Source organism: Acanthopagrus latus, chromosome 3, assembly GCF_904848185.1.
Source record: "Acanthopagrus latus isolate v.2019 chromosome 3, fAcaLat1.1, whole genome shotgun sequence".
NCBI classification, from domain to species: Eukaryota; Metazoa; Chordata; class Actinopteri; order Spariformes; family Sparidae; genus Acanthopagrus; species Acanthopagrus latus.
This window is the reverse complement of record NC_051041.1, coordinates 4,684,607-4,701,349: the sequence shown is the minus strand read 5'-3', so window position 1 is coordinate 4,701,349 and position 16,743 is coordinate 4,684,607. Positions and strand designations below refer to the sequence as shown.

General features: G+C 44.0%; 1 protein-coding gene across 16 annotated transcripts in view; it reads left to right on the top strand.

The window, feature by feature from the left end:
* pleca (plectin a) overlaps window positions 1-16,743 on the top strand; it is a 105,202-nt gene that overhangs the window by 71,019 nt on the left and 17,440 nt on the right. For 13 of the 16 annotated variants that reach the window (XM_037092477.1, XM_037092478.1, XM_037092490.1 and 10 more), the window contains 25 exons: window positions 203-238; window positions 1,605-1,682; window positions 1,804-1,896; window positions 5,378-5,544; window positions 7,815-7,930; window positions 8,067-8,173; window positions 8,335-8,454; window positions 8,541-8,636; window positions 9,460-9,587; window positions 10,259-10,352; window positions 10,442-10,596; window positions 11,431-11,797; window positions 11,928-12,005; window positions 12,651-12,812; window positions 12,918-13,022; window positions 13,104-13,199; window positions 13,303-13,428; window positions 14,037-14,189; window positions 14,273-14,427; window positions 14,507-14,633; window positions 15,050-15,233; window positions 15,369-15,389; window positions 15,983-16,140; window positions 16,264-16,442; window positions 16,519-16,657. In XM_037092477.1, the coding sequence (XP_036948372.1) occupies window positions 203-238; window positions 1,605-1,682; window positions 1,804-1,896; window positions 5,378-5,544; window positions 7,815-7,930; window positions 8,067-8,173; window positions 8,335-8,454; window positions 8,541-8,636; window positions 9,460-9,587; window positions 10,259-10,352; window positions 10,442-10,596; window positions 11,431-11,797; window positions 11,928-12,005; window positions 12,651-12,812; window positions 12,918-13,022; window positions 13,104-13,199; window positions 13,303-13,428; window positions 14,037-14,189; window positions 14,273-14,427; window positions 14,507-14,633; window positions 15,050-15,233; window positions 15,369-15,389; window positions 15,983-16,140; window positions 16,264-16,442; window positions 16,519-16,657 (3,240 nt within the window). The remainder of the gene's footprint in view (window positions 1-202; window positions 239-1,604; window positions 1,683-1,803; window positions 1,897-5,377; window positions 5,545-7,814; window positions 7,931-8,066; window positions 8,174-8,334; window positions 8,455-8,540; window positions 8,637-9,459; window positions 9,588-10,258; window positions 10,353-10,441; window positions 10,597-11,430; window positions 11,798-11,927; window positions 12,006-12,650; window positions 12,813-12,917; window positions 13,023-13,103; window positions 13,200-13,302; window positions 13,429-14,036; window positions 14,190-14,272; window positions 14,428-14,506; window positions 14,634-15,049; window positions 15,234-15,368; window positions 15,390-15,982; window positions 16,141-16,263; window positions 16,443-16,518; window positions 16,658-16,743) is intronic. The other 3 variants (XM_037092479.1, XM_037092485.1, XM_037092491.1) reach the window with 1 other exon arrangement.

The window sequence follows — 16,743 nt, the reverse complement described above, 5'->3', positions numbered from 1 at the left end:
TATGCGCACTCTTTACTTTTACGTTGAGAACACACTTTAAAACACTAATTTTCATTCTTTGCTTCCATCTCGTAACCTCTCTGCACTGACCTGTTTGACCCCTGGTTTTTTCCTTTCTCTAATTCCTGTTTGCTGACCTTTGCCCTGACCTCTCCCTCCTCTGCCTCTGCCCTCCTCTCTTGCGATGCTCTTGCTGTGGTAGCCGAGGGAACGTGACGTTGTGAGGAACGTGCGGTTGGTGAGTGGCGCCTGGACCGTGGCTGGCCGCCGCGTGGCATGTGTCACCGCCCCAGGTGGCTTCTGGGTCGTGCATGATGACAGTCACACTCCCCCCTGTATTGTGCCTTTTTCCTGTATCAACATCGTCCTCTTCCATTTTATCAGTGAAGAAATCAGGCGTCATGTAAGGAGAGAAGAAGTTCTAGTCGAGGTTTTAGTCAGTTCTCACTCGCAACGCGTCAGATATGGCGGCCTGGTCACTGGGTCTGCTCTTGTAAGTGCAAAACTAAGTACATCTGATTAATGTAGGAGCATAAAGAGCAGGAGAGATCTGAGCTGGAGGGCTGATGGATCATATAAAGGACATTTCGCCTGCAGGTGTCAAGACTGATTTGTTTCGACGTTACGTAAGTCAGGTAAGTTACCTGACTTACGTAACGTACGTTGTGTAAGTGACAAAACTGAACTTTATGTAAGTAGCAAAGTTATTTTAACCCAGAGCACCATCTTTTTGAAATATTTGTCGGCAGTCCTAGTTTTAAGTTTAAGACTGAGCTGTCGTATTTGATGAGATGGGAGTGAGAACACTTCATGGTAGTGATCTTTTGGGGGGAATTGGAGGGATTATGTCCTTCAAAATAAAATATAGTTATTAAAAACGCGCAGGGGAAGTATGAAATCAATCTTTAGTTATTTTCTACCCTGATAATTTTCTACACATCATTGATATGGTCATTATTTTTTTAAATTCTCAAAACATATCAAGGGTGAAGTATTGGGTTCCCTCACTGTACTGAAAGCAAAGGCCATCGCTGCAAGCTGACATGTTGACTAATTCTGCAGCAAGAGCTTCAAACGTGGCGCACGTTCTTTGCATGTCATGGCCATCACTCCTGGGGCAACTCTGCCGCCCGGCGCAGGGGTAGAAAATGTGGATGCTGCTCGACCGGACTGCACCTCAGAGTCAGATCTATCATCAGGTGTTAGGGCTCAGAGAGAATGAGGAATGTGGCTGAGGTTTGTGGGAGTCACTGACATCGTGTTATCATTCATTACCTCGCTTTCACCCGCAGACATCCTGGCTGGTCTGTTGATGCATTTCAGGGTCATTTTTTTTAGCGGCTGGACCTGGTGGAGGTCCGGCTTCAATCACAACCACGCAGAATTTGAATCACCCTTCAAATTTGCTGTATTTTTAGTTTTAAGTTAAACACCATGACTGTAATGACTTTAGAGTAGTATAGATGATTGTTATGAACACACAAGGTGTTGCTGGACACTTGAAACACCTGCTCTTCAGTCATGGGAGCTCTTGATGTTTGTTGGTCATCCAAACCTGACGTGTTCCCTCCCCCTGATGTTCGCCGTCCTCTCGTCTCTTGCAGCCGCGGGAGAAAGGCCGGATGCGCTTCCACAAGCTGCAGAATGTACAGATCGCCCTGGACTTTCTCAAACACAGACAGGTCAGAACACAGTGACATTTTTAATGAATTTTTGTGTTTTAAGTCAATTCAGAAAACTATTTACACTGCCTATAAACCCACTTTAAACTCAGTAGTTTATCAGTGTCTATGCCTCTTTCAGGTCAAACTGGTCAACATCAGGAATGATGACATTGCAGATGGAAACCCCAAGCTGACCCTGGGGCTGATATGGACCATCATCCTTCACTTCCAGGTAACGTGGGCCACTTTTAAAGACGTAATCTGGAACATACCCACTTAAGAATGGCCAAAAAAACGATTAAACCTTTGTTATATCTTTAGTTGAGCTGTCCCAGATGTTCCAAACTAGAGAAAAGAACTTAATTTCTTTCTCTTGCTTGGTGCCAACATAGCTCCAGGAGTTATCAAACTTCAGTGTTGTGATTTGTCCGCACACATTCCTTGATGTTGTGCCCGATTTTTTTCCCCTGCATGGTTTTGAATACTGATATTTTTTGATAGGTAGTAAGTTGAAGTAAGAAATTCCAGATTTAATTCAGTGTGAGCTGACTGCGCCCTGTGGGGAAAAGCTGAATCACATTTCCTGAACCTTACATGTGGTGTTTATCCTCTAGTCTGCACGTTCTCATAAGATCAAGTTCTTCCAGTCTCCGAGCAGCGTGTGTTTCATACAGCGTACTTTCATTACGTTGTGATTAGTTTGCTTCCGCTGCTCTGTGGTGTTCAATCATCAGCCTCGCCGCGGACCGATGTTGACACAGCAGTTACAGTACGGTACGGTCCAACAGTCGATCACTTCCAAATGGGCTTTGTTGGACATTTGGCAGCACTCGGGCTCTTATACACAACTACCACCGGTTCTCCTGTCCTTGAGTGCACCAAGACTAAACACTGAAAAAAGCTATTCATTCATTTTTTTTCTTTTAAGGAGGATGTTCACAATTTCAAAGCCCTTTTAAAAAAAAAAAAAAAAAAAAACTCTTTCCGTGTTCCTGTGCAGCTCTATAGGCTGCTGTAAATCTAAACGTAGCGGTTTCCATCTCAACATAAACAGTATATATGTAAAATCGCTCGTTCGGCAGCAGAAGCCACACTGGAGGAAAACATTCGTCAGTGAGCAGACGACCTCCTGATGAGAAAGAGGAGTGTTTGGATGTTCTTTTAGCAGATGTTTTTTTTTTTTTTTGTAGATTTTTGGGAAAGAGAGTGGGAGTGCATGAAGAGTCTTTGATGCTATAACGGGTGTGATGGTTGTGTTGGGATGCGGATGTGGGATCCTGCTCTCGGTCCTGTGTGACTCAGTGATTCCCTGGAGAAAAGCTTGGCAGGAGACGTGGGGCGTGACAGCTCAGGACTCGGCATTGGAACCAGCAGAAACGATCTCTGAACATAGTTGATAATGAGGTGAAAAACGAAAAAACTTCCATGCCGATGCACTTAGTCACCAGGCAGCTTTTAATTTCCTCCAAACAAACCCGCAGTCTCTTTGTTTTGGCACATGCAATTCATCACAAACAATGGCGAGCTTCCTGCGAGCTCCCCAGGTGCAGCCCACAGCCCAGTAACGCTCAGGTGACTCGTTTACATAAAGGGCCTGGTCCTGACCGGAGAGGTGGGGGTTTCTCTCAGCACTCTTAAATAGAGGCTGCGAGGGCGGAGGTCCTGTTTCCATTCAGCTTCTGAGTCACTGTGTGCCCACGTCCACTCTGCAGCGCCGGGGTTTCCCTTCGAGAGGGAAAATAGCAGAAGGACGATGTGCCTTCTTTTTTTTTTTTCTCCTCCACCCTTTCCTGCTAAAAAAAAATGAGTTTGTAAGTAAAATTGCTGGTTCTGCTATGACTCATCAGCGTAACTAAAAACACTGAAAATAGTATGTAGTGGTAATAAAACCACACTTATTCCTGTAAAAAGACATGTGATATTTATCAGGACTGGAAGTGAAGCTAATGCACCACAGATTCAATCCAATTTTAGATGTTTTAAGTTTTTTTTTCTAAAGGTGGCAAAAGTCCACACTTTCTTTACTCAAGTAGAAATACGGATACCTGTGTATTAATAATAAAGTAATCAAGTACAGGATCTGAAGCTAACTGGAGCTCACGTCATATTCATGCAATTCAAGGACTCCCAGACTTAAAGGAACAATCAGCAGGATTTGTTCCAGCTGTTTCTAAATGCACCACAAAGATAGTTTATTGTTGAGTCTCATTTTTAGGACGTCAAATAGCCACATTTTGGGTTAGAAAAGCTTCCAGAGCAGAAATAAAGTGAGAAAATGAGAATATCCAAGCATTTTCTCCCTATTCCAAGTTGTTGTGTCCCTACGTCTGCTGTGCATGATGTGGACTGACGGGTTGAAATCAGTCCTGTGACGTTGGGAAGGCAGCGTGCAATGACGCAACTCAAGAATAATACATGATTCTACGCATTAAAACTAAAGCATTAAGCCTGTTTTGAAGATGTGAGGAGGACAAAGTGCGATATTTGTGTTCAAATGTAGGGAGGAAAAGCAGAAACTTCACTGTGATAACAAGTATTTTGATGTTTTGTTACTTCACTATACTCTGGGACACAAAGGCAACAAATACTTAAACTAAAGTAGCAGATATTTCTTCAGAGTCTGTGGTGGAGAGTTAAGTTAAACACCTCACTGTTTAAAGCGACACAGTAAACTTTAATGGCTTCCTGTGATTGTTGCAGCGTTTTTACAACGTGCACCGAGTTCTCTCGTCGAGCTCCACCCATCTGCTTCAGCAGACCAAAACAAAAACATGGACTTTCATAAGTGCCGCTCTCGCATGTGATTACAGATGTGGCGCAGGCAGCAGCGTCTCAACCGGCTGCCAAGTCAAACTGTAGAATCCGTGTTAAGTCTCTGAGTGTCAACACAGGTGAAATACACCTGTTTGGATAAAAACCTGTGATTCAGTTTCATTGTAGCTCTTTGTAGTCTTCTCTCTTGCAAAGTAATATATCGCTGCAGGATTTTCTTATTCAGTAGAGTGTTTTTGTGACTCACAGCTTCGCCTCGCAGATCTTGAAAAGAAGAGGAATTAGCCTGCGGAGGTTCTTCTGAACAGTCCATTTACAGGAGCCAGAGGGTTTAATGAGATGCTTTGTTTCGGACCTGCGGTACAACTTTGTAAGATCGGTGACTCATTTTCACTCTTAAGAGTTCAGTTTCGCTCACATATATTCACAAAGCGTTTGTGTTTCTCTCCAAAACAGTGAGTTTAATTGATTTCATGTGCCCTCCGAGTGAAAGCGGCGGTTTTTCGTTGAAGTCGTGTGACTCATGAAGAGTCTGGAAGAAATCAGTGGGCAAAGTGGAAAAAAAAAAAAAAAAGTTTTCCTGCAACTCATCCAGCATTTCACTCATATTCAGTACAGGAATATGAGAGAAGAAACATTTTACTTATAAAAGTCTTACTTATTGTGATGAGGAAAAAGTCTGTCTGATCCAACTGTGTGATCAACACTGTAAACTCATTTCAAAAATCCTTTCGTCCAAAATGACTTACATGAAGTTTTTGCGTCTTCATCCTGGTCTGAGCTGCAGAGACACTTTAAACTTCAAGTATGGAAGATTTTAGAAATGATCACTGAAACACACGTCCTGTTACCGAATACCGAAAATGAAATGAAGTATGTAACTCTCTGCTCCTTCTGCGCCCTGATGTCTCTGACTGTATCGCACCGTGTCCTCCTTTCAGATCTCAGACATTCAGGTGAACGGCCAGTCGGACGACATGACGGCCAAAGAGAAGCTGCTGCTTTGGTCCCAGCGGATGGTGGAGGGATACCAGGGCCTGCGCTGCGACAACTTCACCACCAGCTGGAGGGATGGCAAACTCTTCAACGCCATCATACACAAACACAGGTGAGATGCTGAGTCTTGGTAGGTCGAGATTAGAACCAGGAACTGAGACTCCAGGAGGGTTTGAGTCAAACTGTGATTTAAAGAGAAAAGACCTCATGGAGACTTGTTTTTTCAAATCACACAGAACAATTTTCTGGTTCAAAAAGCTTGCCTGGACTTGGAGCTGAATATAACCTACAGTTAGAAAGGTCTTCTCTGTGACCTTTGGCAGTTCTTCTTGTATTTATTGCAGTGTGTTCAGAGGCAGGAATGCCAAATTCATATTTGAGTTTTACAGCAGCACACCTGACTTGTCGGGACAAAAGCTGTGGGCAGGTTATTGTAAATCAAACAGAGATAGATATCAGCTCAGTCTGACTTCAGTGCTCCGCTGCGCTGACTCAGTAAATTCCAAACACTTTTTGATTTCAACCCCTTCTTTTATAATTTATTAGTAGTTTATAAGCAATAAGAAGAACATAATTTAATGGGACAGTACTTGAATTATTTAATCAGGCTGCTATTTATAAGTGACGAATAAACGTTGACGCTCGACGTGTCTTCACGAGTTTTCAACAGATTTATAACAAATTTCCAACCTGCATGATTAAAGACGTAAATGTTGGAAAACACCCTGAAAGGATTTGTTCATGCAGGCAATCGTATTTAATTAAAGTTTTTAAACCAGCGATATTGTTCGGCGACTCTTTATACTCGGGATTTAGATGTAATTCAATAATAAACACTTAAAACTGTCCTTACATAGAATGGTTTTCAATGGTGGCAGCTCTTCACTGCGGGGAAAATAGTATCATTACTATCATTACAGTAAATCTGACAGTAACTGTTGCGTGAAGATGCTTTCAGCAGATGATTCGACACTTTCTTCCTGCTGTCATAAGAATCCGTTGTACCCAACATGGATCGCAGCTGACCAAAGGAAGTCTTTAACTGCAATTAACAACCATCTTTCAACCCAGCAGGAGACGCCTCATTTCATACTCTAACTATATATTTTGGGTGGAGCTCCACTCTGAAGTTTCTGTGCCTGCACAGACAAACAAGCCCCGCAGGACCGTTCTGTACACGCCATATAAATATCATGTACAACCTGAGTTGGCATCCTTCAGTGTGAGAAGAGAGCGAGAGGGAGAGAGGGAGCCCGTTTGCTCTGACGGTGTGGGTGTATCACACTGATCTGAGGAAAGGTTACCCTGGAGGTATGCTCGCTGGGAGCTCGGCAGGTTGTAGCAGAACACAGGTACGCTCGCCGCTCTGCCACAGATTCTCTCTGGGTGGAGGACGAGCAGGACGTGCAGAGATTTTACGGCTGCGCTGAGAAGAGATCTGGATACTGTCAGGAATGGGGCTTGAGCCAGGATGAAATCGACGTGAAGCTGCAGCAGAGTTGATTTTCCCTTTTTCATGACTTTTTGCTGAATTATAATAAGTCACCTGGAAAGCTTCGGTTCCTGCGACAATGTTGAACGTGAAGAGGAAGTTGAGCTTGAAAAAGAGGCGCCTGAACAGTGCCTCCAGCAGCACGGTGGGCTCGGTCAGCGACCTGGAGGACCGGGTGGTCATGCTGTGCGAGGACGTGCCCAACGAGAACTCCTTCGACTCGGGGCGAGACTCGAACAGCGCCGGGGCCCGATCCAGCCGGGGCTCCCAGTGCGAGGAGCATGAATCGGGGTCAGAGCAGCGCTACATCCACCTGAGCAGAGACCGACACTCCTACAGACAGGCCTGCTACGTGGAGCGAGAACCACCCCGGGCTCAGAAACAGTACTACATCCAGAGAGTGGTGCAAGTGTACGAATACAAGTTTAATGTAATACTTTCTTTGTGTCCTGTAGTATCTTTCTCTCAGGTATTTGTAGTTATTAGAAGCACATTTTATCCTTGGATGCTCTGTGCTTGTGCCTACATGTTACTCGACCGCACTTATCCTCCTGGCAAAGTGCAGTCAGAGGGAATGTGTCTGTCTCCTTTGTCTATAAAATGATGGGGGAATTTTAACCTCCTCTGGCAGTGAGGACTCCTGTAAGTGCTTGCCCTCTCTGGTGTCAGGACCAACATACGATTAAAACCGCTTCCAGCAGCAAAACATGAACTATACAAATATTTCGTAGCCGGCGGGCCATCATTATGTGATTAACGGCTCGCAGGTAAAAAAAATGTGCAGAAAAGGCAAAACAAAAAAAAAAGTATGGATGACGATCAGCTTTCTGTCTTGATTGACAGCGGTGTCATTTTCAGCCGTTTCCACTCTCTGCTCTCTCCGGCTGCAGGCCCACTCTGATCGACATGGGCCAGGTGTACCGACAGAGCAACCAGGAGAATCTGGAGCAGGCCTTCAGCGTGGCAGAGAGAGACCTGGGCGTCACCAGACTGCTGGACCCCGAGGGTGAGAGACACCTTCAGTATCTCCCTCGACACCACAGTCGGGGGAATATTGGAGCTTGTGTGCATCATCGTGCAGACAGTTCGATTGTAGTTTTTGAGATAGAAACACTGTTTTTAACTGTGTGCTCTCTCTACAGATGTGGACGTGCCCCATCCAGATGAGAAGTCCATCATCACGTACGTCTCCTCCCTGTACGATGTCATGCCCAGAGTACCAGACGTCCAGGACGGTGTCAAAGCCAACGTGAGTCCCCCTCGTCCTCATAGCCACTTCATGCATTTTGCAGCAGAGAGACGAATATGGAATTGACTTGAATCGAACTTGATGGCCTGTGTGTGTGTGTGTGTGTGTGTGTGTGTGTGTGTGTGTGTGTGTGTGTGTGTGTGTGTGTGTGTGTGCTTCAGGAGCTGGAGCTGCGTTGGCAGGAGTATTACGAGCTGGTCACGATGCTGCTGCAGTGGATCAGACACCACATCCTCGTCTTCGAGGAGAGGAAGTTCCCCACCAGCTACGAGGAGATTGAGGTGAGTGGATCGAGGGCTTCAAGTCTCAGAATAACAGTGACGATGAAGCTGGTGAAACGTTTCTTCATCCCGTTTCTGACCTGCAGGTTCTCTGGCGTCAGTTTCTGAAGTTTAAGGAAACGGAGCTTCCTGCAAAAGAGGCCGACAAGAACCGCTCCAAACACATCTTCAAGTCGTTTGAGGTGAGTTTCAGTTGCAGTTTGTGCTTTAAGGTTAAATCAGTTAGGTTTTTTTTACACTATATCCCAGACAAATTCCAGTTTTACACCTGACAGTTAAAACCCACTGATGCCCCTGGGACACTAGCACTGTGTGAGGCCTTCACTGACAGTTAGGAGATTACAACTTGTCATTTCCAAAACAATAATCCAGGCACAATCAAAACCACAACGATATTATTGTTTGCATACCTTCAGAACTGTCTGGCTTTCCAGTCATTTCAAATATCTGTTAAAACTTATTGTTTAAATGAATCAAACCCACTCAGCTACAGTTACCTTTATCTTCTTTCAAAATGTCCATTCAAAAGAAAACTAATTAGCATCTTTTTCAGTGTGATAAAGTTTAATTGATTCAAGGAGGGAAATTCAGGTGTCACAGCAGCAAAATCAATGTGAAAGAAAATACATATGTATATTTGTCCTTATACGAATGTAAATGATTATATGAATGGGAGAATGCAAGAGTCAGAATAATTCAGAATAAGAAGTACGAATGTCAAAATGTCACAGGTTACAGCTTGATTAGTAAAATAAAAGTGATAATTTGATGCTTTTATGTGTTAAAAATGGTAATAGACAGATGATTTTCAGTGTTTTGACTCTTGGTTAAATAACACAACACATTTAACTGATGTTAACTTAAATCTTGCAAAATTAAGATTCCCATTTTTCATTTTTTCCTGCTATTTTAGAGATTAGAGTGATGAATCAAGAAAACTCTCATAATTATGTAATTATAATAACTGACGATGGAAATAACGGTTGCTTGCTTGTCGTGTTGCAGGGTGCAGTTCAGGCCGGTCACGTCAAAGTGCCGCCTGGTTACCATCCCTTTGACGTGGAGAAGGAGTGGGGTCGCCTGCACGTCGCCATACTGGAGCGAGAGCGACTCCTCCGGACAGAATTTGAGAGGCAAGTCAGGAAACAGTGTCCTGGTGCCGAGGCAACCGAGACACTTTCAAAAAAAAAAAAAAAAACAGTGGTTAGAAAACCACAAGATTTTTTGTAATGATAAAAAAAACCAGGAATGAGTCATCAGACGGTTGCTGTGTGCCCGTGAGGATGACTCATGTCCTGATGATGAAGTCCACTTCAGATGTAATGAAACTGAGTTGGCTTTGTTGGTTGGGAAGTTAAGAATCACACTGGGGCAAACACATGACAACGGGCGCCATCGCCAAGCCAACGTCCTCACAATCATCTGGTCATTTAATATCTTGTGTTTGTTTTTATCACAAGACTGGCAGGGCGTAGCTTTTGGATTTTTTCTCTTCCAGAACTTGTAAAAGGTTCTGTGCAGAGTTTGGGAAAAATATCGTCTGTACTTCAGCGGGCAGAGAGAGCTCCGTCATGGCTTTCATGCATCAAGGATACGAGCTGAAGTATTTATTTCGCCAGAGGACGGAGTGAGTGTTTATTCTCACCTAACCTCCAAGCTGACTGATTTAGTTTTGAAGGTTTCCACTTGAGATAATCACATCAGAGGAAGTGAAAATGGAGGCTAATTCAACCGGGAGGAAATCAGGTAATCTCCTCTGTCTGAAGTGCTTGTTGACCTTTGACCTCCACCTTTTCCTCCGCAGGTTGGAGCGACTTCAGAGGGTCGTCAGTAAAGTCCAGACGGAGTCAGGTGTGTGCGAGGAGCAGCTCAACCAGGTGGAGACCCTGCTGCAGACGGTGAGGCACAAACCTTTAACGCTCGGTGTTTGATCAGAGCTCGCTGCAGCCACGTGCAGTGCTGTAAACTCTGTGTCTGCGCGCTGCAGGACGTGAGGATGATGAGCTCGGGGAAACCTGCTCAGCACACAGCGGAGATGGAGGCGGACCTGGAAAAAGCAGAAGGAATGATTCGCTTCCTGTTCAACGACGTCCAGCTGCTCAAAGATGGACGCCACCTTCAAGCGGAGCAGATGTATCGCAGGTGTGAAGGAATAAACTAAACAAACTCTGCACATTTAAGTATATATTAAATGATATATTAAATACAATATTTCCTTGCATGTTAATATATATATATAACATACTTTTACTTATACTATTTGATACATAAATACATTTATTCCCAGACAATGACTTTTGTGACTTGGTACTTTACTACATGTTCTGCTGCTTTATACTTGCACTCTACATTCTGGAGGCAAATATTTTACTTTTTTACTCCATTACATTAATTTGATAAATTAGACGTTACTAATTACTTTGCAGATTACATGCTGCGTCCGAACCAAAGCAGCTCATTTTAAATATACATTTATTTTATCAGCAGTCAGATAAAAACACTGATTCTAATAATCTCAAAAATTACTGAACAATAATTGGCCCGTTTGACAACACAAACACTAATTACACACTTTATACATAAATGTACATATATGTTTGATTTAGTTTAATTTGGACTTTTAATAATTACATGCATTTATATCCAGAAAATTACTATATACTTTAAAAAAAAGTTGAGTTGTTGTTTCTAGATAAAAAAAAACAAAACAAAACAAACAAGGTTTTTACAGAATTTTACCTTAAAACAGCCTTAAATATTCAACACTAAATAATCCAATACTCAAATCAAGACTTTAAATCTAAATATAACATTGTCTCACTTATACAGAAATATAGTTTTAGCCAATAGTCCAGATTTTATAAATAAAATAGAGAAAATTAGAAAATCTTAGAATTTAAGACCTTGAGTAAGTTAATAATTAATTGATTATTGAATATTCTTGATTCATTATCATCACCTGTCCTTTGTCTTTAGAGTGTACCGTCTCCACGAGAGGCTGGTGAACCTCCGCAGCGAGTACAATCTGCGCCTCAAGTCAGGTGTGACCACGGCGCAGATCCCCATGACGCAGATCCCCCTGACTCAGGTCCACATGACTCAGGTCCACTCCGCCCAGGTCCTGCAGCAGGCGCCCATGAGGGTGCGGCCCGAGCTGGATGAAGTCACCATGCGGTACATCCAAGATCTGCTGGGCTGGGTGGAGGAGAACCAGCGCCGGGTGGATGACGGGGAGTGGGGCTCCGACCTGCCCACCGTCGAGTGCCAGCTGGGCAGCCACCGCGGCCTCCACCAGTCCGTGGAGGAGTTCCGCTCCAAGATCGAGAGGGCGAAGGCTGATGAGGTACAAACACCACCACCAACAACAACAACAAGCATGGTGGCCTACTTTTCTGTTTTATGATGTTTTTTTTGGTTTAATCATTTTTCTTTTCTTCTCCATTCTTGTTTCTTCTCGCCTCTACCTGATCCAGAGTCAGATCTCACCTGCCAGTAAAGGTGCATACCGCGACTATCTGGGGAAACTGGAGCTGCAGTACGGCAAACTCCTGGTAAGTTACGACAAAGCAGTGAGCGGATGTAACTCAGTACATTTACTCAAGTACTGTACTTAAATACAGCTTTCACTCACATAATATAATGATACTCTTACTTACTACCCTAATAACTTTAGTTACTAGTAACTTTGCAGATTACAGGCTGCATCAGAGCCACAGCTGAACACTGAACTAATTTATTTCATGAGATAAAAATAAAACACAGTTTCCAATAATGACAAAAATGCATGTTAATAAATGTATAATTTACTTTTACTTCTAAAGTAAACATTTAATATCAGTTATTAAGTACTTTATGGGTTACTTTCACTTTTACTATAGTAGTATTTTAACACAGTATCTTTACTTTTATACAAGTATTACTCTCAGGTACCATAATAGAATCTGTAAATGATTCATAAAAAGAGTCAATGAAATGTCTCCAGAAATGCCTTGGGGGTATAAGAAACTCTGAAATATAATTTACATACTGTATGCATAAATCATTTCATACTTTGACCTGTATTATCATAAAACAGGCATTAGATAACATCCCATGTTATACTGAAGAGGTTTTAGAAAGTGAACCCTGCAGAAACCCTGGGTGAAGATTCAACTCAAGCACTAAACAGCATCAAAATGTACCGTCCCTCCTCGCAGAACTCCTCGAAGGCCCGCCTGCGCTACCTGGCCGAGCTCCACGCCTTCGTCACCGCCGCCACCAAAGAGCTGATGTGGCTGAACGAGAAGGAGGAGGAGGAGGTCAACTACGACTGGAGCGAGCGGAACACCAACATGGCAGCCAAGAAAGAAAACTACTCGGTAGAGTGACGAACATGAAGTTCTCGTGAGGGTTTTTTGTCCGCAGCACTTTCCAGTGATGGTGACAGTGATGTGATTGTGGTTGTCGTTGTTTGTGGGGAGCAGGGTTTGATGAGAGAGCTGGAGCTCAGGGAGAAGAAGATGAACAATGTCCAGGCCACAGGAGACAAACTGCTGAGGGATGGACACCCGGCCAGGACCACGGTGGAGGTGAGAGCATTTGAGACGTCTATGAACACATAATTAAACTGTGGAGATCTTGATTTAAACGTTTGACTGTCGCCTCCTCAGGCCTTCACCGCAGCTCTGCAGACTCAGTGGAGTTGGATCCTCCAGCTGTGCTGCTGCATCGAAACACACCTGAAAGAAAACACTGCCTACTTCCAGGTGTGTTCACTTACTCTATCTGTCAGTCCATCAGGAAATCTGTTGCTCTTTTTCATTTGTCTTAACCGCTGAACGTCGCTTCTCCTATTTCCTCTTCTTCTAGTTTTTCTCTGACGTGAAAGAGGCGGAGGACAGGATCAAAAAGATGCAGGACACGATGAAGAGGAAGTACACCTGCGACCGCTCCGTCACCGTCACGCGGCTGGAGGATCTACTGCAGGATGCAGCTGTGGGTTTTATTCAGGCTTTTATTTTGTTGAGACATTACACAATATTTGTTGGTTTCGTGTTTAGCATTTGATGAGGAGATAACTGTTTCTAAATGCTTTCATAGGGAAGCCGAAAAGGGTAACAGCAACATAGACCCTATTTTCAAATGAGTTTGTTTCTAACTGACTCAGGGGGATAACGACTGGTCCTCTCTGTTTAACCCAAAACAACCACCAAATCACACTAACCACAGACTCCATTTGCAGAAACAGTCATTTTAGCGTCGCACAACACTTCATTAAAAATCGAGACAGAATAAAAGTCAGTCAAACCACCTTCCAATGTTCCAACAGTCACTAATCCTGCTTTGGTCAGAATAAAAATTCAGATGTGAAAATATTTTGTATCATACAAATACATTTTTATTATCATAAATTTACTGTTTCTGCAAATGGAGCCTGGTGGATTTGACGAGAGTGATGGCGACTGTTTCTGGTTTAACAAGAACTCTGTCAGACACTTAGAATAACAATCCAAGTGTAAGTGGCAAAAAATAAAAACAGTTTGTAACATTGCAGCATGTTTACCGGCCTTGAGTATAAAATTTGAATCCCTCGTTTTTCGCAGGATGAGAAGGAGCAACTGACTGAGTTCAAAACTCACCTGGAGGGCCTGAAGCGAAGAGCCAAGACCGTCATCCAGCTGAAACCACGGAACCCTGCGTCGGCGATAAAGGGCAAACAGCCCATCCAGGCCGTCTGCGACTTCAAGCAGATGGAGGTGAGTGTCCAGATTTTAGCTCACTTTTCACACAGTAGATAGATTCAGTCTGTCTGACACGAGCATGCACATTTATCCTCCAGATCACCGTCCACAGAGGAGACGAGTGCGCCCTGTTGAACAACTCGCAGCCCTACAAGTGGAGGGTGCTGAACGACAAAGGCAGCGAGGCGTCCGTGCCTTCGATCTGCTTCCTGGTTCCACCCACCAATAAGGACGCGGTGAACAGCGTTGCCGGGTAAGTTGAGAGTGGCGTCGGGGTGTCTTAGATTTATTTAGTTCGCGCGTGCTCATCTTCGCCTAATCTTCCTCCTCAGACTGGATGGAAACCTGCAGAGGCTGCAGACGATGTGGCAGACGATGTTCGTGGACATGAAGAGTCTGCTGTCCTGGCAGTACCTGATGAGAGACATCCACATCATCAAGACATGGAACCTCACCATGGTAACAGTCGTGTGCTGGAGAAAGTTAGAGAAAGTTCAGTGTAATTCAGTGGTTAAGTTGCATTGTGGGTGATGTAGGCTCCAGGTTTTGATAAAGTCGATGAATTCACTCCTGTAACACTGATCGGACTCATCATGGACAGTTTAAAAACAAAGAGTCAGAATCAATACAGCACAACCAGAGATATCATCTGTCTATTCCTCTCCAAAACCTGGTGCCTACATTACCCACAATGCATCTAAGCCACGAGTGACACCTAAGACACCTAAGAGTGACATCACTGGGGGCAATTTATTAGATTACATGCAGCTTCCTCTGGAGTCAGCAGAGTTGCATCGTTACATCTCGGTATTAAAACTGACTTCATAAGGTTTAACATCCATCGCTTCTGTCCGTGTTCATCCGTGCTCTTGCAGTTTAAGACCCTGAGGGTGGAGGAGTACCGCCTGGCGCTGAGGAACCTGGAGCTGCACTACCAGGACTTCCTGAGGGACAGCCAGGACTCCCAGATGTTCGGGGCCGAGGACCGAATGCAGGTGGAGTCCAGCTACAACGGCGCCAACCAGCACTACAACACCATGGTCAGCTCCGCAGAGCAAGGTACTGTTTCACATTCCACTTTCTTTTATCACCACACAAACCACGAGCAGTCGCATTTATTTTGTTTGATTTAAAACATTTTCTCATCGAGTCATTTCACGTGTGAGTAAGTTGACTGTCGGGTTCACGTTACAGGCTATGTGCCACCCAGAGCAGGTAAGGCGCCTCAGTTACAGCAGCAGATGTGCAGTAGGAGCTTTTGATTGGCTGAACAGGACTGTGTGTGTTCATGTGTGTGTGTACTGAGGGCTGTTGTGCATCATTGTCATGTATCACTTCATTCATTAACTCAATCAGCTTCATCATCCTCTCTGGTTTTTGTATCCCCTCCTGACTTCGCTCATTGTCGCGCTCTCGTCTCTGCGCATGAGTTTAACGGTGGCTGATTTCAGATCTTTACCAGATAATTATCAGATCAGTTAACTGATAAATTAACCTCTGTTGTGGATGATCAACATGGAACCAATCAAACATGAAGAAGTGCATTAATTGTGTACTTATTTCTTGTGATTTTTCTTTGTTTTGAAATAGAAAAATACAATGAAAAAAATAAAATGATTCAGTTAAGTTTGAGATCCTGTAATGCTGTACCTTTATGTGTACGCAATGTTTTTATGCATGTCTGAGCGATTGATATTAAAAGCTACACCCTTCACCTACTGCAAAACCTGAATTAACAATCTTCCTTTTCATCCTGAGTTTGTGCAGATTAATAACAGATATCACATTATTTTTTTCAATCCCACCAGGAGAGCAAGACGAGTCGGTGTGCAAGACTTACCTGACGCAGATCAAAGACCTCCGCCTGAGGCTGGAGGGCTGCGAGAACCGAACCGTGACGCGCCTCCGACAGGCCGTAGACAAGGAGCCGCTCAAGGCCTGCGCCATGAAGACTGCAGAGCAAATGGTAACGACGATGATGATGAGAGGGAAAAACTGAGGTTTAAAACATGAACGTGCGGTCAGATGACAAAGGAATGGGATTGTGTTAGTTTATTATTTGACTAAACCATCTGCCTTTCAATGACAGAAAGTCCAGTCTGAGCTGGAGGGCTTAAAGAAAGACCTGAGCTCCATCTCGGAGAAGACGGAGGAGGTTCTGGCGTCTCCTCAGCAGTCCAGCTCGGCCCCGATGCTGCGCTCCGAACTGGACGTCACGCTGAAGAAGATGGAACACGTCTACGGCCTGTCCTCCGTCTACCTGGACAAGTGAGTGTTTGTGACTCTCTGAGCGCCTCCTGCTGAATCTCCAGCTGTTGTTAACTGAACATCTGTTTGATTTCAGGCTGAAGACCATCGATGTGGTGATCAGAAACACTCAAGAAGCAGAGGACACCCTGAAGAATTACGAGACTCGCCTGCGGGATGTTAGCAAAGTGCCGGCGGATGAGAAGGAGGTGGAGGACCATCGCAGTCAGCTGAAGGTACTTCAGAAGTTGATAAAGTCATTCAAATAAATAAATCTGTAACCTGCTGCTCTCATGTTAAGCTGACGACTTTGCCCTTTCAT